General features: G+C 45.3%; 1 protein-coding gene across 2 annotated transcripts in view; it reads right to left on the bottom strand.

Annotated features, from left to right (window-relative positions):
- The window catches only part of CACNA1A (calcium voltage-gated channel subunit alpha1 A), a 237,288-nt gene that overhangs the window by 169,405 nt on the left and 44,778 nt on the right, over nt 1-23,105 (bottom strand). For both annotated transcript variants that reach the window (XM_060007880.1, XM_060007879.1), the window contains exon 3: nt 21,939-22,078. In XM_060007880.1, coding sequence (XP_059863863.1) covers nt 21,939-22,078 — 140 coding nt within the window. The remainder of the gene's footprint in view (nt 1-21,938; nt 22,079-23,105) is intronic.

Here is a 23,105-nt window from a genome sequence, read left to right as displayed (position 1 = left end):
CACACGCTGCCTTCCTGATACCACAGCCATTTCCTGAAGCAGGGGGGTATTTTGAGATACAGGAGCGGGTGGGGTGGGGAGGGAGGGATTTCACACATCTTCCTCCTGGTTTGTTTAAAAAAAGCTGACACAAGAGCTGTCGCCCCCCCCCCCCCGCCCGCAACTGTACCCCTCACCCCTATTTCTAGTTTCAAAATGTCCCAGGAAAGCTTTAGCTAATGAGACCTCCAGGGCCCCGGTGATTAAAAATCTTGATTTTTTTTAAAAAATGGAAGAACAATGATCCAGCAATTTTACTTCTGGGTATATACCCAAAAGAATTGAAAGCAGGGACTTAAATAGATCCTTGCACAACCAATGTCCATTGCAGCATTATTTGTAATAACCAAAAGGTGGAAGCAACCCAAGTGTCCATTAATGGATGACTGAATAAACAAAATGTGGTCCATCCAGACAATGGAATATTATTCCGCCTTAAAAAGGAAAGACATTCTGACACATGGTACAACATGGATGAATTGAGGACATTACCCTCAGTGAAATAAGCCAGTCAAAAAAGGACAAATACTGTATGATTCCACTCATAGGAGGTCCCTAGAGGAGTCAAATTCATAGAAACAGAAAGTAGAATGGGGGTTGCCAGGGGCTAGGGGAGGGGGAATGGGGAGTTAGTGTTTCATGGGGACAGAGTTTCAGTTTGGGAAGATGACAAAGTTCTGGGGATGGATGGTGGTGACGGTCGCATGACAATGTGAACGTCCTTAATGCCACTGAACAGTACACTTAAAAATGGTTAAAATGGGATTATCATGCTAACTGAAGTAAGCTTGACAGAGAAAGACAAATATCATATGATATCACATATATGAGGAATCTAAAAAAATGACACAAATGAACTTATTGACAAAACAGAAAGAGGCTCACAGACTTAGAAAACAAACTTATGGTTACCAAAGGGGAAAGGGGGGTGGGGGAGGGATAAAGCAGGAGTTTGGAATTAACATACACACACTACTAGATATAAAATAGATAAGCAACAAGGACCTACTGTATAGCACAGGGAACTCTACTCAATATTTTATAATAACCTATAATGGAAAATAATTTGAAAAAGAATGTATATATGTATAATCGAATCACTGCTGTACACCTGAAAGTAACACAATATTGTAAATCAACTATACTTCAATAAGAAAAACTTTTAAATGGTTAACATGGTAAATTTTGTTATATGTATTTTACCACAATGAAAATTTTTAAAGAAAGGAAGAACAGTGAGGCAAGCTGGTCAGGAGGAGACAGGACAGGCTGTGTAGGCGGAGGAGGGCAAGTGCCTTGGATGGTCGGGCAGGGCTGGGCACCTGCCACCTAATCAGGGCAGGGGCTCAATGACCCCTGGAGCGTTTCACTGGGACGATTCATTGCACAAATTATTTATTGAGCATCTATTATGTTGCAGGCCCTGTTCTAGGCTCTGGAACATAGTAGTGAAACAAACAGACAGAAGTCCCCATTTTCGTGGGTCTGATATTCTTGTGGTAGAGATGAATGATAACCAAGATAAAAAATAAATGTGGTCTGGCAGTTGCCCATCAGAGGTGTGGAGGGAAATAAAATGGAGAAAGGGGAGTGTGAGTATCAGGAGAGGGGTGGGACAATAACACTGTTGAAGGACATTTAAGCAAAGACCCAAAGCAAATGAGGAGTCATATGGAGACCTGATGGAGGGAACAGCTCATGCAAAGGCCCTGAGGCTGGATGGTGACTGGTGTGTTTAAGGAACAATGAGGAGGCCCACACGGCTGGAGCTGAGTGAGCAAGTGAGGAGAGTGGGGAAAGGTGAAGGGTGGGAGAGGATGGGACAGAGGATGCAGGGCCTTGTGGGCCATGGGGAGGACTTGGGTTTTTTCTCTGAGGGAGGAGACAGCCACAGAGGGTTCTGAGCAGAGGAGGGACATGGCCTGACTCAGGCGCTCAGAGGCACCCTCAGGCTTCTATGCGGCGGGTGGGGGGATAGTCTATGGAGGAAAGGGCGAGGGGGAACATTAAGAGACCAGGATATGGGGTCACGGCCAGAGCAGGACTGTGAAGGTGGTGAGAAGCGGGTGGATTTCTGGGTAGATGCTGAAGGAGAAGCCAACAAGATTTGCTAATAGACTGGATGTATGGGTTGAGATAAAGGGAAATAGAGAAAGACCCTGAGGTTTGGGGGCCCAGCACCTGGAATGATGAAGCTGCCTTAATTAAGATGGAGAAGATGGCAGGTTTGGGCAACAATGATCAGAGTTCTTTTGTCAGAGTCATACCAAGTTCAGTACCTCCTATGTCAGGTGAAGAAGATGGACCCCTAGAGATGTGGAAACTGGCTTGTACACAGCCTTGGATCGGGGCCTGAGTTGGGCTAAGGCTGACCTCTATCTGGTTGAGGGGGGCAGGTCATTGATCTCATTCCCGGGGTCTCATGCACAAGCAGGGGTGCTAACGGCCCCAATTTCAGAGTCACTGTGAGGCACCCATGAGTGGATCTATGCAAAGGGTTTAGGTAAGCCCGTGGCGCACAACAAGCACACTGTAAATGAGAGAAATTATTATTATTAACAAGAGAATGGTTGCCAGTTGCCGTGTATCCAGCTAAACTCTCTCAGACAGCACTGCCTCCACCAGCTACCGCCCCTTTGGAGCCAAGTTAAGCAGTGGGTGTCTGGAAGCAGGGTCTTTACCTCCCTGATTCCTGCATCAGATAATCACCGAATCAAACACCTTCTCTCCATGTATCGAGTGTGGCTATTAAGAGCTTCGATCCCAGGGCCAAGCTTCCTCATGTAAATCCCAATTCCGCAACTTCCTAGCTGTGTGGCTTGGGTCAAGCCCTCTAGCTTTTCTGAGCCTCAGTCTTCTCAACTATAAAATGGGAATGATGACAGTTCACACCCCATGGGGTGACAGGGGCTGAATGCGCTGATCCTTGTTAAGTCCTTAAAGCAGAGAGCCTGGCCACAGCATGCATCGTATCCGGGGTCACCATCACTACGAATATCTTTATTCACGCTGCAAAACAGGTCTAAGTCCCATTCCTCAGATGAGGAAACTGAGGCTCAGAGAGACAAGAAGGTACCCCAGAGGTCAGCAGAGGAGTGGAGGCGAGTGGGCAGCACCCAAATGCCTGGGTCCCTGCCCTGGCCCTTCCCTTCACTCTTCTCAGGGGGCCCCTCAGCCATTCTGTCCTTGTTTTCCCAGCTGTGAAACGGGGACAATGACAGCACCTACCAAGAGGGATATTCTTGGAGGGTTAAATGAGATAATTTACACCGGCCACAACGGTAAATTCTCAATGAATGTCGGTGTTGATTGTAACTGCCGCAGGTCCCACAGCTGGATGCTGGGGAAGCCCACGTCCGTCTAACTCCGGGATCTGCCTCTTGATCAGTGGGCTTTGCTGTTGAACCTACCGTTTAAAAACATGCTAACCGGGGCTTCCCTGGTGGCGCGGTGGTTGAGAGTCCGCCTGCCGATGCAGGGGACACGGGTTCGTGCCCCGGTCCGGGAAGATCCCACATGCCGCAGAGCAGCTGGGCCCGTGAGCCATGGCCGCTGAGCCTGCGCGTCCGGAGCCTGTGCTCCGCAACGGGAGAGGCCACAACAGTGAGAGGCCCGCATACCGCAAAAAAAAAAAAATAAAATAAATAAAAACATGCTAACCTTTGCCCACTCCTTTAGAAAGGACTAGAGAATGGGAAATTAGGGGCTTTCCCCCAGCCCCCTATGCTCTCCAGGTCCCCACTGCTCTTGGTGCCCAAGGCTTCCCAGGATTCCCCACCTGGGTGGCACAGCCCCCGGTACAAGGCCAGGTTGAGAGGGGAACCTTGGCAGCTCCTGTGTCTCTGTTACTTCACTCCCACTTCAGAGCACAAGACTAAAATCAAGGATATCCCGTTTTTCCCACTGTCTACCCTTCAGCGACGTCTATGCAAACCTACCAAAAGACATGGTTCTCTCTACCACCAGCTATTCATTCATTCATTCATTCATTCACTTATTCTTTCAATAGATGTTTACCGAACCCCATTCTCAGGTTCTGTACTAGGTTCTGGGTTCAGGCTTTGCCTTCCAGAGGAAGAAGATAGACGATTCACCCAGTAAACAATGGTGAAAGGTTTCACACAGATGCCACCAGATGCCCATAAAGAAGACATTTAAGCTGGCCTCATGGTGCGCATCAGGTGGGGAGGCCAGGAAGGCATTCTGGAGGGAGAGACTATTTACATCAGTAAATAGGTACTTCCTTGAGCCCCATGAGTGCCCCTCGGCACCTCAGCCCCCTCCCAAGTCTCCTGGACCTCCCCATGAAGGGTCCACACTTGGCACAAAAAAAGGGAGCCTCCTTTGTAATTGGTCAGGGCCCATGCCACCCTGGATATTAAACACTTTAAGTATCATGTCTGAGTAAGAAGTAACCAGACACAGAGAACAGAGCATATTGCAGACACGAGCAGTAGCAAGTGCAAAGGTCCTGAGGTGAGTGAGCAGGTACTGCTGACATAGGAGGCAGGCGTCCCTTTTCTTATTTTCTCCCTCTAACATGCGATAGTGGACAGAAGGAAGGCTGGGTCTGCCGTGGGGTGGATCTGCATCCAAAATCCTGGCTCCAGGACCTCCTATTTGTGTGACTTTGGCCATGCGGCTTTGCCTCTCTGAGTCTAGTTTTCCTCATCTGTGATAATATTCATGGAGCTGAGGGGAGGTTTGAAGGTGATAAGGTATGTAAGGGGCCTGGCACATAGGAAGTGCTCAATAATGCCAATTTCCTTTCTTTGAGGTTGACCTCCCCCACTGGTCTGGGTTCTCATAAAGCTAGAATTCCAGGAGGGAAGAGAGGTGGGAGTAGCTACAAAGAAGAAGGCAGAAACCAAAAGAAAGAGTTGGGGTGTGAAGGGGAAGGGATGAACAAAAAGGTCTCCACACGGATGCCCACCAGCCTGGCCTCTGTCCCTCCGAGCCGACAGAATCAGAATGAGGTTTCCATCCAGCTATAATCAGGAGTGAGTGATGTTTAAAAGGAAAAATGAAATCAAAAGCTCCCGTTGACATAGGGAGCTGGGATGCATGGCTGTGAACTATGCCAGTTCAACATGGCAGGCAAGGGACTTCCCTGGTGGTCCAGTGGTAAAGAATCTGTCTTCCAATGCAGGGGATGTGGGATAGATCCCTGGCCGGGGAACCAAGATCCCACAAGCCGCGGGGCAACTAAGCCCACACGCCACAACTACTGAGCTCGCGCACCTCGAGGAGAGAGCTCGTGCACTTCAGTGAGAGAGCCCGTGTGCTGCAAACTACAGAGCCCAAGTGCTCTGGAGCCGGCCCACCACAACTACAGAGCCCACATGCCCTGGCACCTGCACGCCGCAACTAGAGAGAGAAACCTGCACGCCGCACCTAAACAGAAGCTCACGCACTGTAACTAGAGAGAAGCCCGCGTGCCGCCACGAAGAGACGCCGCCAAAAACAAACAAACGTGGCAGCCAAGAAATCTTTTCTCTTGCTTCAACCACCCATGAGGGCTCAGAACTCAGATATCAAGTCGAGATTTGATAAAAGCAGAAGGAATCTGAGGAGGCTGTGTAAGCTTCCTCACCTTTATTCCCAGGTGGCTGCATGACCAGCCCTGGGCTCTCAGCAGAGCCTTTGCTGGCATTTTCTCTCCTTTTCACTGTGTGAGTGACATGGTAATAATAACGCATCATCCCTATTTCTTGCTAAGAGTCAGGAATGGAAAGGAATGGGGCAGATGGCCTCAGAGGATAGGAATTGGGGTCACAATGGTCCCAATGAATAACTTCTTGGATATACACCCTTTGCAATGTGATGTATTGCTCTCCCATCAAGAGTTGGGGGGTCTATTGTGCCACCCCTTGAATATGGACTAGGCTCACTGCTTGCTTTGGCCAACAGTGGCCAAATTGAGGGTGTCCATTCCTAGGACTAGCCCTCCAGAGACCTGTGTGCTTCCTCTTTCTCCTAGAACCCTGCTTCTTCCTTGTGAACAAGCTCAAGCTATCCTGTTGGAGGACAAGATTATGTGGAGCAGAGCACAGTGGTCCCAGCCAAGGCCACCCTAGACCAGCCTACAGCCAGCCAACACCCAAACAGGAGAGCCACCCAACTGCCCCACAGCTGACCACAGATGCTTGAATGAGCTCAACTGAGACCAGGTAAAGCACACAGCTGAGTCTCACCAAAACTGCCAACCTGCTTCTTCCCTGCCTTGAATGTGGACGTGATGCTAGGAGCTCTAGCAGCCATTCTGCAACCATGAGGTAAAGGCCGGGAATATTGTAGAGATGTCAGCCAGTGCCAATCAGTACCTACTCCAGACAGTTTGTAACATGAGAATGAATAAGCCCCTATTTGTTTAAGCCACCATGAGTTGGATTTTCTGTTACATGCCACTGAATGCATCCTAATACATCCTTCAAATGTTTCCCTGTTTCTGGGCTACATAAGACCCCATAATAGGCATAGAGGACCCACACTTATTCCTTTTTCAGGAGTGAACACATGGGCTGCTATACCATCCCCAGTGGAGAGGCTACCCTGCTGATGCAATTCTCACCTCCCAGTGAGAGAGGCCCAGTTTGCTCATTTCTCCCTTCCTGGAACAAATTCTACTCAGTTGTTGCCAGCCAAAGACAATAAAAAATGTTGCTAACTCATCCCTAATCCTGGGTCCTGGATCCCACCTGGACCCTGTTGGGCTCTTCTGCTTCGAATTTCCATGCCTTTAATGCACGCTGACCTCTGCTCTTCTCTGCACAGAAATCCTGTGACCCACTAGGCCAGGAAGGAGAGGGAGTGCCTTGTCTCAGGAATATCGATGGAGCCAAAACTCCCCAAAGGACAAGGGTCAGGCTTTCAACTGCCCTTCATGTATCCCTTCCCTATGGAGCAACTGTTCTCACTTCCTACTTGGGGCCAACAGGGTGAGCCTTAGAGATGAACTGATTCTCCAAATGCTTCACTAGGAAACCTAAGCAGTTGAATGAAAATTCACGGCAGAACTAGGTAAGTGTGGCCAGCAAGGCAGATACTGTGGGTGCCGTGCCTGTGTCCCACACTTCACTGTGACCGTCTATGATTTCCTGGCCACAGAAGCGTGTTCAACCCGAATGTAGGGCAAGCCAGGAGACCCAGAGAGCTCAGAGCCCAGAAGGATTCCTGCATCCCAGCTCCCTTACTTCTTTGGTGGGCTAACTCTGAGGGGCATGTTCTACTTGGCCTCCCAAAGTTCTCCAGAGAGATTAAGCAAGTGCTAGTTGCCCACAGCACAAACTTGTTTGCTAATCCAACATTTTTTCCCATTTATTTTTCTTTTCTTTTTTTAAAAAAATTTTTATTGGAGTATAGTTGACTTACAGTGTTGTGTTAGTTTCAGGTATACAGCAAAGTGCATCAGTTATATATATGTATATACATATATATATATATATATATATATATATATATATATACACAGAGTAAGTCCCCTACATACGAACGAGTTCCATTCCGAGAGTGCGTTCGTTAAGTCCAATTTGTTCATAAGTCCAACAAAGTTAGCCTAGGTACCCAACTTTTACAGATAACGCCAGGCACGTGAACTCACTTATGTGACTGGACATGTGAACACACGTTTGCATCTTTGAAAGTTAGCAACTTGAAGGTTTGTATGCAGGGGGCTGAATGTGTGTGTATGTGTGTGTTTATATATGTATATATGTGCATATATATATATCCATTCTTTCTCAGATTCTTTTCCCATATAGGTTATTACAGAGTATTGAGTAGAGTTCCCTGTGCTCTACAGTAGGTCCTTATTAGTTACCTATTTTATATATAGTAGTGTGGATATGTTAATCCCAATCTCCTGCCCCCACGTTTCCCCTTTGGTAACCATACGTTTGATTTTGAGATGTGAGTCTGTTTTACTGGCTGCCTCCTCTTCACTATCGGAGCCCTCTATTCCCCTATCTATGTTTCCCGGGATCTCCAAACAAACCACTGGCCCAGGGCTGGTTTAGGTTCTGGGTTGCAAAACCCAGAAACTGACCGGCTGGCTTCGGCATAAAAGGGATTTTTAGGAAGCTCAGATAAACAACAAGAGGCCCGACGAGGGGGCTTGGAAAATGGGCAGGGACAAGGCAGCGAGACCAACCCCATGGCAGCAGGCTGCCATGAAGGAATCCGGAGCCATACTTCATGGTTGAGTCACTTCCTCCGTTTTCAAATTCTTGGGTGAGGAAGCACAGGACTGGTTGAGTTTAACTCACATGCCCTGGCTACCAAGGGGTGGAGAGAGGAAGAATCCCCCGCTTCAACTTTCAACTTGTGAGTATGGGGTCTCATGGTCCAGCAGTATGATACACAAAGGGGGGTTCTCCCCAAATTGGAAGAAGAGGTTGGAATTTGGGTCCCCCACTAATAAGAGCAAATGTTCTCTACAGTTAACTTGCCGGTCTATGGAACTGGGCCTGGAGAAGTAGTAATAATTATTATTATAATTATAGTTATTAGTCTTAAAATAGCTAATATCATTGAGTATCTACTCTCTGCCAGTTTCTAAGTGTTTTACATATATTATCTCATTGAATCCTACCTTATGAGGTAGGTACAATTATTATTCCCATTTCACAGATGAGGAAGCTGAGGTCCAAAGAAGTGCCATATCCCTTCCTCTTTCTTCAGACCATCCATTGGTAAATACCATTCATAAACCCAGTGTACCATGTGTCAGATACTAACTGATTAAACAACTCTACATGGGAGGGAGTATCATTATCCTGTTTTCCAGGTGAAGAAGCTAACATTCAGAGAGGCACAACCACTTGCCCAAGGTCACACAGCTTGTAAACAGTGGAGCTGGGTTTTAAATCTGTTCCAACTCCAAAGCCCATTGTCTTAACCATGGTGTGTGTATACAGGCTGCCCTCTCATTTAGAGTTGCCTGAACAAGAAATAGCTGTGTTGCAGAGCAGTGTTGCAAGTTGAAGACTCTACTACCCGATTACCTTTCAATGTAGGGCTCAGATTTGAAACCATAAGACATATCACTCCCAAGAAGAGGCCAACCAGAGTTGTACCTCAATTTCTGCTGCCCTAGTGGATCTCAAGCGAATTTCCTGTACATCATTGAGTAAAACCGTCCCAAATGTACCCTCCACATTTCATGAAAATCTGTCCAGATGTTTTGGTATGATATAACCAGAACTTTATTTATGAAGAGATACATGATACTATGTGATGCCCATTTTCTTCATCTTTCTAAACATGCCCATAATCTTACACTTCTGATGTAAAATTTTGTTAAGGAGAGGAAAAAGGCCCAGGAAACTGAGCTATTCCCCAGTGAGACCACCTAACCCATCACATCATTGGCATAGATGGTAGGAAAGACCAAATGTTTCTCTCCTTCCTTTCTTTGCCAAACTTCCTGAATGGGTTTGACTTATTGTTTACTTCTCTTTTCAATCAGAATTCCACCGCCAAGATTGCATGCATCCCCAACTTCCCTACAAACAACCCTCTTTTTCTCCCATTTTCAGGCGTACCTCATTTTATTGTTCTGCTTTGGAGATACTGCATTTTTTACAAATTGAAGGTTTGTAGGAACGCTGCATTCAGCAAGTCTATTGGTGTCATTTTTCCAGTAGCATTTGCTCACTTCATGAGCAAGTTCACATTTTGGTAATCCTCACAATATTTCAAGCTTTTTCATTATTAATAATAACATATATATATATATATATATATATATATATATATTTTTTTTTTTTTTTTTTTTTTTTTTTTGCGGTACGCGGGCCTCTCACTGTTGTGGCCTCTCCCGTTGCAGAGCACAGGCTCCGGACGCGCAGGCTCAGCGGCCATGGCTCACGGGCCCAGCCGCTCCGCGGCATGTGGGATCTTTCCGGGCCGGGGCACGAACCTGTGTCCCCTGCAACGGCAGGCGGAGTCTCAACCACTGCGCCACCAGGGAAACCCCATATATATTATTATTAATATACTTGGTATAGGGATCTGTGATCAGTGATCTTTGTTGTTAGTACTACAACTCACTAAAGGCTCAGATGATGGTTAGCATGTTTTAGCAATATAATATTATTAAATTAAGGCATGTACATTTTTTAGATATAATGTATTGCATATTTAATAAACTATGAGATAGTGTAAACATAACTTTTACATGCACTGGGAAACCAAAAAATTCGTGTGACTCGCTTTATTGCGCTACTCACTTTATTGTGGTGACCTGGAACTGAACCCACAATATCTCTGAGGCATGCCTGTACAAAGCCCCAAAGCCCCAGAGGTTTTCTTTTCTCTTCTGTTGCAATCAACATAGCTGACTAAGGCATGTCTCTCTTCCTAACTACCCGTCTACCACATCTTCTGTTTTCTTCTGGGCGCTTCTTTCATCACTGAGGTCCCTAAGTGTGGGTGCCTCTCTGACCCCGTGTTCCTGTCTGTTACATCCTCATGCCTACAGGGCTCAGTCACTCTCAGATTTAACCAACTTTTTGTGGATGACTCAAATCTGGATAGGCCAGTCAAGCTTTAACTTTACCTACATCTGTCTGCAAAGCAATATTTCTGCTTTCATGTCTTGCAGGGACCTCAACATGACTGAAATAAGCTCTTCCCACTAGAAGCGCCCTGTGATCCTGCAACGGCACCACCATTACACCAGCCAATAGTCAGTTGATTGTCATATTCCGGAATGTTCTCTCTCTTGGTGAAATAGACCTTACATCCATCTTTTCCTTCCTATTTCCATTATCCTAAGTGAGTCCCGAATCATCCCAGACTTAGAATCATCTCAGTTCTAGGACTTACTCCATCACAATCAGGAATCTTCCTCCTCTTCCTCCTCTTCCTCCTTTTCCCCCTTTTTTTCCTCCTCCCCCTCCCCCATCCTCTTGACTATATTTTATTGAGCCCCTACTATGTACTAATTATCCCATCTAATCTTCACCTCAGCCCAATGAGGTATTAATATGAGCCTCATTGAACAAATGAGTAAAAGAAGGACTAGGTCGAATAAATCGTTTCCCAAAGTCACACATCTCAGTGGCAGAGCCAGGATTTGAACTCACCTCTCCAAATTGATGTTTTATCTTACATGGGAGAGTTAAGTTATGGTTCTGAAGTCAGTGCACAAGGGAAAAATTGTATATACTCAAAAATGCCCTTGAAAAACCCTTAAATCACCCATAAGGGACAGTACACATGGTTTTGTGTGTTTAAGCCGGGGCAGTAATAGGTGTGTATAATATGTGATATAACAGAATGAGAGTAGTATGACACCTGTGACAGACACTGCTAACTATCACAGCCATTTCCTTCTCCTATCTTTCCTACAGGTAGAGCTAGTCTCCCATAAAATAGCAAAAATGGTAGGTATTCATGTTTCTGGTCTTTCCTGAAGCTAGAAATGGTCATGTGACCCAGGTATATGGCCAATAAGATGTAGGGGGAAGCCTGCTGGGAACTTATAGGAAAGATTTTTCTTCCTAGATTAAAAAGAGAAAAACTTCCAATGAAAGTTTTCTCTTTCTGCCATTATTTTCCTGATTTTGGATGAGGCTGTGAGAGGAGGAGACATGACAGCCATTTCGCAACCTTGAGGCAAGAAAGCATGAAGTAAAAATTCAACACACTGAGGAAGGTGGAGTGGAAGATAGAAGGACACCACTGAGCTAATCCTGGTCCACTGATCTGTGGATTTCTAAGTCAAGTGACAAAAGCCTTTAATGTGAAAGCCCCCTTTAGTTGTCTCTTCTGTTACTTGCAGAAAAAAGCATTCCTAACTGATGTACTGGGATCTATGAAGAACATGTATCATGCTGGTCCCTTGGAAAAAGTTCACTAAATGGAATGACAGGTAGAAATGACCTCACTATTCAAGTATTATATTCTTCCTTTTTCTTCTTATATGTGTGCCAATTACATATCAATGATTTTGTGTAAGTTAAATTTGCATAGGATGCGATTCTGCTACACACGTCCCAGTTTCTGCTTTGAAAACATCCAGGGCTATTTTCTACCAGTATAAACTCCTCAGTCTAGTTTATGAAGACCTCCCAGTCTTATCCCTTCTGTCCATTCAATCTTGTTAATATCCTGTAATCCCTGGAATACCAACATGAAGCAAAAGAAACAGGCACCAGCCACATTTTAGTGCCCAGAGCAGGACTTAAGGGTCTTAGGTTTCCTTCCTGCCTCTGTCCCTGAGGCCAGAGTTTCATATCTTGAAATTCTGTGGGTGGCCCCCAAATGCGCCTGTGAGCAGTGAAAACAAAACAACCCATGGCCTGTGTCTCTACAGTACCACCTAAAAAACTTGACTCCTGAAATCAAAGCTTCTTAGGGCTAAAGGGACTCTTGGGAGTAAAGTATTCAATACTCTTTAGCCCACAACGTTCTCCTAAAGAGGTTTACACGTAGGTGAGTTACACACTTAGAAAATGTACTCCAGCTGCCTGGTTCTGTGCGCAACCACGCACAGCAGGCCTGAGAACACACCCCTGCTCAGGCCCTTCCCCTTCTGCACAAACTTGTTCATCTTTGTGCCACTTTATTAATGCAAAGTAGCTAGCAAAGCTGATTTTGAAGGAGTTTTAGTCCATTCAGAGCTATGACACAAAAGATACACCACAACTCCTGGAGTAGGACCAAAACCACGTGTAGGCATATTCCAGCCCCAGTACATGCAATAGTTAGGGCCACACTCCCAAACGCCCTCCAAAACTGCACCATCTCATCTAGACCAGCTGTCATGCATGAGCGCTCAGGCAGAGACTTCTCTGCCTTCAGATCAGTTTCTTTCTCAGTGAAACTTCCCGCAACATTGGTAGGTCATAAGTACCACTGATTCGTTCATTCAGTCACAAACATTTATTGAGCACTTACTTACCGTGTGCCAGGCGCTATTCTAGGCACTGAGGAATACAACCTTGGGCAGAAGAAATGAAATCCCTGCCCTCATGGTACTTGACCTAGTGGAGAAGATGGGCAAAAAATATCCAGTGTGTCTGAAAGTGCTAAGCGTGTGGAAAAAATCTAAATAGAAGAAAGAGGACAGGAAGCGTTGGGAGAGTGTTGAAATTGTAGACGAGGGGTCAGGGGAGCCTGGAGTAGAAAGTCTTGAAGATAAGGGAACGGATGGAGCAGATATTTGGGGAAAGAGCGTAACAGGCAGAAGAACCCGAAGTGCAAAGGCCCTGAGTTTTCAAACTTGTCTGAAGTGTTCAAAAAATAGACAGCAGGAGCCTGGTAGAGCTGAAGCCCAGTGAGCGAGGAGGAGGGTAGGGGGTGATGAGGTTGGGAGGTGATGTGGGTAGATTGTGCAGGTAGGTCCTTGTGGGCCATGCTGAGGACTTTGGATTCTTCACTGAGCAAGACAGAAACCACAGGAGGGCTGTGAGCAGAAAAGTGATTTGATCTAATTTAGGTGCTAAAAGGATCCTTCTGGCTGCTTGTGTTGATAACAGGCTGTGGGAAAGGAGGGCAGAAGCAGAGAGCCCTGGGCAGAGGCTGCTCTAACAAGCCAGCCGAGAGATGACGATGGCTCAGCCCAGGGTGGTGGCAGTGGAGGTGGGATAAGTGGTGAATGCATATTAAAGACGGAACCTATAGAATTTGCAGAAGGATTAGCCATGGGGTGTGTGAGAGATGGACGAGGCATCAAGATTTTTGACCAGAGCTCCTGGAAGGACAGAGCGGCTATGCACTGACAGGCAAAGACAGGGAGGGGCAATACTGGATGATCAGGAGTTTCGTTTTGGACATCTTGAGTGTGAGATGCCGGTGAACTCCTCCCTCAAAGTGGGTACTTTGAGAGAGGTCCAGGCTGGAGATGTAAGTTTGGGAAACATCCACATAGAAGGAGGACTTAAACCCCTGAGGTTGGATGAGATCACCAAAGGGCTGAATATAACCAGAGAAGTCATGAAAATGGGTGTTTTCTTTTTCCTAAACGACCCCCCCACCAGTTCCCCCTCCCCCTAGTTCTCAGCTTCACCCTTCTACTACACAACCCCACTAAAGGTGAGGGACTTTTGTCTCTGGGTCAGGCCCAGGTTCTCAGAGAGAGGAGAGATTGTCCAGCTTCTGCAACCTCTGTCACAACACAGCATCTGCAGGTCCTATAGTTCCTCCCTATATAAATCAAAGCACAGCGGCTTTTCAGTTGGCAGCCTCTGCCTTGGCCCCAGGCACCCACTTGCTTCCCGTTCCATTGAGATTTCCTCTGCCTGCCAGGCAGCTACCTCCCTGCCTTGGTGAGAAGAGAGAAGTCATTAGCCCTGAAAACTGTAGAAGCCGTGGCCAGATGCCTCTCTAGAGGCAGGCTGGCATTTGTCACAGCAAATTCAAGAGGACAAGACCGTGATCAGTCCCCAAACCTGTGGAGAGATAGATGGCAAAGTCTTCTCCAGTCACACAGGGAAAATGGCCAAGAAGCTCAGTACAGAACAATATTACCTGGCCATCTGGCCCTCACTCAGTCTTTCCCCACCCCAGTCGGGGGTGGAGGGAGAAAGGAGGACACCCTTTTTTTTTTTTTTGCCATACGCGGGCCTCTCACTGTTGTGGCCTCTCCCTTTGCGGAGCACAGGCTCCGGACGCACAGGTTCAGCGGCCATGGCTCACTGAGAAAAGTGGCTCAGGTCTTAGCCATCAATCTATGCCAATCTACCATTTCTGGAAATCTGCCCAATTTTTTTCCTGCCACAATGGAGCCCAAGATGGGGGAGAAAAGGAAAGATCCCTCTGACTTCCCTGAAAAACTTGACTTTAGGGAAATAGGACTCAAGAAAATGGATTCTGGATCCAGATCTAACTGAGTTCAAATGCTGGATCTACTATTTATGAGGTGGGTGACTCTGGGCCAGTTTTTAAAGTTCTTTGAGCCTCAGTTTCTTCATCTGTGAAATGGGGATAATAATGGGACTTAACTCAGAGGGTTGTAAGAATTGGCTGAGCATATAAACATGTACAGTATATCATGTTATAACTGCCTCGTAAGTTCTAGTTTGTCCATGTTGCCACTGCTGTTAATAACAGGTATTATGTTCATAAGGATACTGGGGTGGATATAGCTCTTTGCCTGAATTTAAGTTAGGCCCAGGGTTTTCCTAGATTTAGGGATGTGTCCTAGCACAGCAGTTGAGATCCTGATCTGCCCTTTACTAACTGAGGGACCCTCAGCTCTAAAAAAAAGGCTTATGCAACTGAAATGTGATAATGCACGTGACATTGTTCATATAGTGCTGGCACACAGTAAGTGCTCAATAAACGATAAGAATAACAATCATGGCAGCCAGCATCATTATTATCACTGTCGCTGTTGTTACAAGATGGAGAAAGAAGCTCCTGCTGCTAGGAAGTGAGGTGGTTCCTGATGGAACGTGGTTCAGCACGTATCATGACAACCAAATGCTCTGAACAATAAAAAGATCGATGCTCTCTCAACGATAAAACTCTCTGAATGATAAAAAGCATTTGTGCCACAGTGGGGGATCCTTTTGGTACCAAGAGTGACTGATCCTCTGCTTGGGGAGGGGAGGGATTAATGCAAAGAGACATTAACATAAAATGCAGTTGGCATTTACGGGAGCCGTTCATTGGTCTCAGGAGTTAGAATGCTACTTGTGTTTTATTGTTGTTGTTTGGAATGCTGTTTTTATTTGCAGGCAACTGAGAACAGCTGTGTAGGAGGTAAAGGAAAGAGGGGAAGCTGAGGAATGACTACAAGTGCTGTTCAATTAATCAAAAAGGGAAGAGAGTGCGAACGGTGGGTGACTTTGGCCGAGTCATTTTGACCCTTCTGGTCCTCAGTTTCTTCAACCATCTAAGAAAAAAGGGGGAATTGGAATTACTCTCTGAGGCACCCTATTTCTCTATAAAGGGACCACAGGCTGGGTACTTGGGGGGACAAGAGAAAGAAAGAGAAGGCAAAGTTCTGATGGCAGAACCCAAGGGGTGGCAGTACTTATCTATACCACCCCTACTGCCCCCCAAACTGGGACTCCAAGGCTCCCTGATATGAACATACCTTCTGATTCTGGAAGATTCATGATTATCCACCATCTCGATGTGACCTTGGGCAAATTACTTAGCCTTTCTGTGTCTTAATTCCCTGTGAGTAAAATAAAGGAGTTGGACCTGCCAGAGTCCACTGAGGCCTTACATTCAATGATGCTACAAAGACAAAGCCAACATCTGTTCCCTGATGGTCTCCAAGTACTTGGGTCTTTTCCTCATTTCTGTCCTCAACACAAAACTGCCCCAAACCTGGGATGGTACATAGGACCTTCCAAAAAGGAACCTTTGTTTTTTACAGTCACAAAATGTCAGGGTAGGTAAAGACCCAGAGCTTGCCCTTGCCTGCTTTATCTGATGTCAGGGTATCTGTCATAGGCTCCTGGACCGTTTGGCTATTTCTATCAATGCAATGGTCCCCATCTCCTTAAACAGCTGAGAAAATTCCCCAGAACACTCTGATTATCAGAAGTGTTACCACCTTCCAGTTTAGCAAGCATTTATTTTACTGAGCACCTACTATATGCCAGGTATGGTGCTAAGCCCATGAATAAAAAAAAAAAAAACAATCATCTTCATTCCTACCCTGGTAGTGTTTGCAGTCACTTTTCTTAACATGTACAAGTGTATTATCTGACCTCTTTGATGTTTACATATATTTGAACATTACAGTAAAAGATCTGTCAGCTCAGAAATATAGCCAAGCTTCTGAAATCTTCCTCTTACACATTTTTAGTTTAATGAACAGAACTTCAAATACAAGGGGAGGATGCTTTAAAAGGGGTTGATCAATTACAAAGTTAGAATTTCTCTGGGGCCCTGAGCTACACAGAGCACACAGAAATCCACGGGTAAGATCTTTTCTACCAAATGTCACACGAAAGAAGGCCAAAACCTTGGTAATCCAGGAAAAATGAATGGTGTTTTAATGCTGCGGTTTGCTTCAAAATGTGAGAACCCAAGTTAATCAGAAAGTGCACATTCAAGTCATCTTTGTCTCAATGTCAAATTAATACACTTGAGTCCCCTCCCCCAAGAACACGAAATTAAGAGTTTACTGCATTTCCCCACCGCTGACATTGAGCAGAAGGCTAGGTTTGCTGGGCTTTTATTCTTCTCTCCCTGTTTCTAGCTTATAACCCAACAGGAGACTAAACCGCCCCTTGCAGTTTGAAGTAATAACATTTGAGCTATGTGCCTGATTTGAAGGAGATAGAACCACCAGACAGTAAGGAAGAAGGGTTGATTACTGGAGAAGTAAGAGTAAAGCAAGAGAAGGAAATGTGGGGAAAAACAAAGAAGGAAAGGAGAAGAGGTTAAGAAATGAACAGAATCTACAGTAGTGGCTCCTTGTGGCTTTTGACCCCCTGAGACTCTAATGAAAACTACAGACCAGAAAAATACACAAACACACAATTTTGGCATGCAATTTCAGAGGGTTCGTGGATCCCATTACTTCCAACTCTGAAGCTATCTGTCTCAAATGAAGAATTTCTCCTCTAGAGGCCCAGCAGATATCAGGAAACTAGAAAAGAAAAGACCACCTTGTTGTAATCAAGGAGCAGATACAAACATCCAAGTAGCAGACTGACTGACCTATTAAATGGTCACCTTTCAACTTACTGATCACTTATTGAGACTTACTACATGCTCAACAGTATGTGAGCTTCCCTAGGTGTTTCAAGAACTATGTTATAAAAAGCCAGGTTTTCTTTAAAATTTAATTTAATTGTTTTTTATTGGGGTATAGTTGTTTTACAATGTTGTGTTAGTTTCTACTGTACAGTGAAGTGGAGTTCCCTGTGCTATATAGCAGGTTCTCATTAGTTATCTATTTTATACATAGTAGTGTACATATGTCAGTCCCAATCTCCCAATTCATCCCACCCCTTCCTTCCTCCCTTGGTGTCCATATGTTTGTTCTCTACATCTGTGTCTCTATTTCTGCCTTGCAGACTGGTTCATCTGTACCATTTTTTCTAGATTCCACATATATGTATTAATATACCTTATTTGTTTTTCTCTTTCTGACTTACTTCACTCTGTATGACAGTCTCTAGGTCCATCCACATCTCTACAAATGACCTAATTTAATTCCTTTTTATGGCTGAGTAATATTCCATTACATATATGTACCACATCTTCTTTATCCATTCGTCTGTCGATGGACATTTAGGTTGCTTCCATGACCTGGCTATTGTAAATAGTGCTGCAATGAACACTGGGGTGCATGTGTCTTTAAAAAACCAGGGGTTTTGGGACTTCCCTGGTGGCGCAGTGGTTAAGAATCTGCCTGCCAATGCAAGGGACACAGGTTCGAGCCCTGGTCTGGGAGGATCCCATATGCTGCAGAGCAACTAAGCCCGTGAGCCACAACTACTGAGCCTGTGCTCTAGAACCCACGAGCCACAACTACTGAGCCCGCGTGCCACAACTACTGAAGCCCACATGCCTAGAACCCTGTGCTCTGCAACAAGAGAAGCCCCCGCAATGAGAAGCCTGTGCACTGCAATGAAAAGTCCCTGCTCACCACAACTAGAGAAAGCCCGTGCGCAGCAATGAAGACCCAACACAGCCAAAAATTAATTAATTAAAAATACCAAAACCCCCAAAAAACAGGGGTTTTTAAGGCTCCTTCCCACCAGCAAGGTCAAGCCAGCTCCTGTCAACAAAAGTCAGCCCCAGGAAGCATAAATTGGTACAACCACTTTGCAGAGCAATTTGGCAATATCTAGTGAAGCTGGGGATACATACAGTACACAACTCAGCAATTCCACTCCTGGGTATATGCCCTAGAGAACTCCACATGCAAGATTGAGGAGACAGCTTGGTTCAAAATAGCACGAAACTGGAAACAACTCAAATGGACAAATACATGGTAGGCTATTCATACCACAGAATACCATGCAGCAGTAAAAATGGATGAATGGGAATTATTCTTGTCAATCAGATTGACCTCATGTTGAATGCTAAAGGCAGTTTGTAGAAGAAAACATTTATAGAGAAACTTAAGGCATGCAAAGCAACACATATATACTTCTTATATACTTACGTAGTCAAAATGTAAAATAGGTACCATAAATGTCTTATATTCTTACATAAAAGTGTAAATACCCAAATGGAAATGATAAACACAAAATTCAGGAAAGTGTTTCTGGATGGAGAGAGAAAGGAATGGGGCCAGGGAAGGGAATGCAGGGACTTACACTGTATTAGAAAGGTTTCATTTTTTAAAAAATTGTTATTGGAGTATAGTTGATTTACAATGTTGTGTTAGTTCCAGGTGTACAGCAAAGTGAATCAGCTATACATATACATATATCCACTCTTTTTTAGATTCTTTCCCCATATAGGTCATTACAGAGTATTGAGTAGAGTTCCCTGTGCTATATATAAAGGTTTCTTTTTTTTCTTTTTTGCGGTACGCGGGCCTCTCACTGCTGTGGCCTCTCCCGTCGCGGAGCACAGGCCCCGGACACGCAGGCTCAGCGGCCATGGCTCACAGGCCCAGCCGCTCCGCGGCATGTGGGATCTTCCCGGACCGGGGCACGAACCCGCGTCCCCTGAATCAGCAGGCGGACTCTCAACCACTGCGCCACCAGGGAAGCCCAAGACAGATTCTCAACTACTGTAAAGGTTTCATTTTGATGGCAGTTTGCCACCTCACCTCCCTGTTCTCACCTCCTCCACTCTTTCCCTCACCCACTCTGCTCCAGGCACGCTGGCCTCCTCACTGTTTATCAAACACACCAGACACAGTTCAGCCTCAGGGCCTTTGCACTTGCTGTTCTCTCTGCCTGGCACTCTCCTCCTTCAGTCATCCTCATGGCTTTTTCACTCACCTCCTCTAGGTTCTCATTCAAATATGACCTTCCCAATGCAAGTCTTCCCTGGCTTCTAGCCCTCCTGCCCATAATACATCCCATCCCTACTCTGTTTTATTTTTTTCTCTGTAGCCCTCATCAACATCTAACACATTAGATATTTCATTCATTCATGCAGTTTTTCTTTCTTCACCCCTAGAATGTCAGTTCCACAAGAGGAGGGGCTTTTGTCTGTTTTGTTCACTGCTATGTCCCAGAGCCTGGCACATAGTAGTTGCCCAGTAAATACTCATTGAATGAATATTTGCATACACAGGCATTTGTTATATTATTCTCTACTTATTTTCGAATGTCTGATTATTTTTATTATACATTTTTTAAACAACAACAACAAAGTCAACCACTGGGCTCTTGCACTGATGAGTTTCCTAGAGAGTGACAAGTGCCCAATGCCATAATATGTCCCAGGAACCTTCCAAGGTCGCAAGCCAAAGAAGTGTGGGCACAGCAAACAGAACTCCCTCAGTGAACACCCAAGCCTGCTAGAGCTAGCCCACAGTGCTCGCAACAGACCACTCAGATCTGAATGACTCTAATGAAACAGCCCAATATGACACAGCCCAATAGGATGCTTCGGTGAGAAGCAACATTGTTTTGAAACAACAGGTATGTTCAAAACTTTAATTGTGAGAGCCCAGCCAACACAGCATAGGTACTAAGACCCATGACATCTACCAAGAGAGACAGGACCTGGAGCAGCAACAAACCCTAGAGGAGAAATAGGATCCCACAGAACAGAACTATGACCGCATACAGGAGAACTACGAGGAAGGTCTCCCAATGAACAGGGGTCTTGGAAGAGAAGAAACAGACTTAGCTTGGGAGAGAGGAGTGGGTAAGCAAAGGAGCCAGAAATCATCATAAAATGGTAATGTCTATATTGGGACCTGATAAAGAGTTTGGGGTCTGTGACAAAGATTGGCTGGCTATCCACCAAATCCATTTCTGTTTCCTTCTAAGTACGGTCTGATGCTTCCCAGCTTCCCTGCAGCGATGTGTGGGCATGTGACTGAATTTTGGCCAAAGGCATATGAGTGAAAGAGGTTACATGCAGGGTCTCAGCCAGGCCCATACAACCTCCCAAATATCACCATCCATGCTCGTTTCTCTTCCATGGTTTGATGCAGACAAGCAGACCTGATCTGTGGGTCAAACAATAAGGAACCACAATGTAGCAAGGACCCGGGGGTCCCTCAAACACTGTGTGGAGGAAAGAAGCCGGCCAACGAGGAACAGCTGTTTTGGTCTTTCAATGAGTAAGAAATAGACTACTGTTGTATTTAAATCATTACCTAGTTTTGGAATTTTTGTTGTTGTTGTTATAGCAGGTAGTGTTACCTTATACAGGGTCCTTGGTGGAAAGTGCATATACATTCCCCTTTCAACTATGGTTCACTGTACCAGATCTGAAAACTCCTCAATACTGCAGTAACTGCACCTTACTTAGACTGGTTTTGTCCATAATCCCATCACAATCTCTTGCACCCAGAAGTCCTCAAAAAACATTTACCAACTTAAAATGAAGGCAAGATATCCCCAAGCAAAGCAAAAGAACCACGCGTGCACAACAGTTAAAAACTTGAGTTCTGGAATCACATCATCTCAGGTTCAAATCCCAGCTTCATCGCTTACTAGCTGGGTGATCTAAGGTCCCTCTGTGCTTCAGATTCCTCAACGGTCACATGGGAATATTAATATTTCCTAATTCATTGGGTGGTTGTAAGGATTAAATGAGAGAACGTACATAAAGCACTTTGGAAGCAGTCAATTCTAATAAGCTATTATTCTAATCGTAACAGAAAGCATCCGCTCTGAGATGCAGCTGAGATGAGGACGTTGCAGGGAAGGAGGCACATGCACATTGAAGGAGACCGTGGGGCCTCAGCCTTCCCGAACCCAGCCTGGACCACATCAACCCTTAGGTTTCCGCAGTCCTCGTAATTCAAGATCATTCTAAGAAACACAGCACAGGCCACTTACCCTGTTAGCACCACCACGAAGTCCATCACATTCCAACCATTCCTCAAGTAAGAGCCTTTATGGAAGGCAAACCCAAGGGCAATGATTTTAATTCCAGCCTCAAAACAAAATATTCCAATGAAGTATGGTTCTGTGTCATCCTGGAAGGGAGAAAAGGTAAGGTCAGTGTCTTTAGCTTGGCAGAGGATGGCATGAACAGGGAACCAGCCCACTCGGATAAGTGTACGCACTTCCCCTCACCTCTCCTGACCTTCCAGCACTCACTGCCCTCCACTGCATCCTGCCTGGGGCTACCCTGTCCAAAGACTTTTGCAAGAAAAACAGAAACATGGAGAAGACACCTCCTTCTTTCCTTGTGGCCAACTTTACACACTGGTTGGACACACAGAATTGTTTGTTCGGATGTGAGCTGTTTAGTAGGGCAGCCACATGTGGCTACTTAAATTTAAATGAATTTAAATGAAATAAAATGACATATTCAGTGCTGCAGTCACACTAGCCACATTTCCAGTGGCTACCATATTGGACAGTGCAGACGTAGGACATTTCTATCACTGCAGAAAGTTCTAGAAGAAAGCACTTGTTTAGAATGTTTTCTTGTCACCTATATCATTCAGGCCCTTGTGCTTGGTCCCTGTGCACTGACCTCACCCCCAAATCTGGCATTTGCGAGGGTTCTAAGCTGGTATGCACCAGCTTCAGGTTGCTAAAATATTGGAATCAATGCTCCTGCACTGGCTGGTAAATGGCCAATGTCCCAACTCCCGGCCCCTTGCCAGACCTCCTGCCAGATCTGGCTTCCAGCTGATAGTCAATAGTACTTGGAATTAAGCTATAAGCTCTGCTCCATCAGAGCCCCTACATGGATGTTCCCCAATGTGTTATGGCAATGTTTCTCAGGCTTCAATCATTTGAATTCTGCTTTCATGAGTCTTTCCATGCCAGCTTGCCACCAGTACTACTAATTGTTTACCATTCTTTCAACAGACTCTTTTTACTTAGCTTGATTGTAAGCAAAAGCAAACAAAAAAGGTCCTGAAATCATAGTTTTTCTGGGCTAGTTATCTATTATTAGGATATACATTATAATATGTAACTATTAAAATTTAAAAGCCTTGAGATCATTAATACTTTGTGGATTAGGAATGAGTGGATTCTAACATCTCT

Source organism: Delphinus delphis, chromosome 3, assembly GCF_949987515.2.
Source record: "Delphinus delphis chromosome 3, mDelDel1.2, whole genome shotgun sequence".
Taxonomy (NCBI): Eukaryota; Metazoa; Chordata; class Mammalia; order Artiodactyla; family Delphinidae; genus Delphinus; species Delphinus delphis.
Note: the sequence above shows the minus strand (reverse complement) of the source record. Positions and strands in the feature narration are given on the sequence as shown.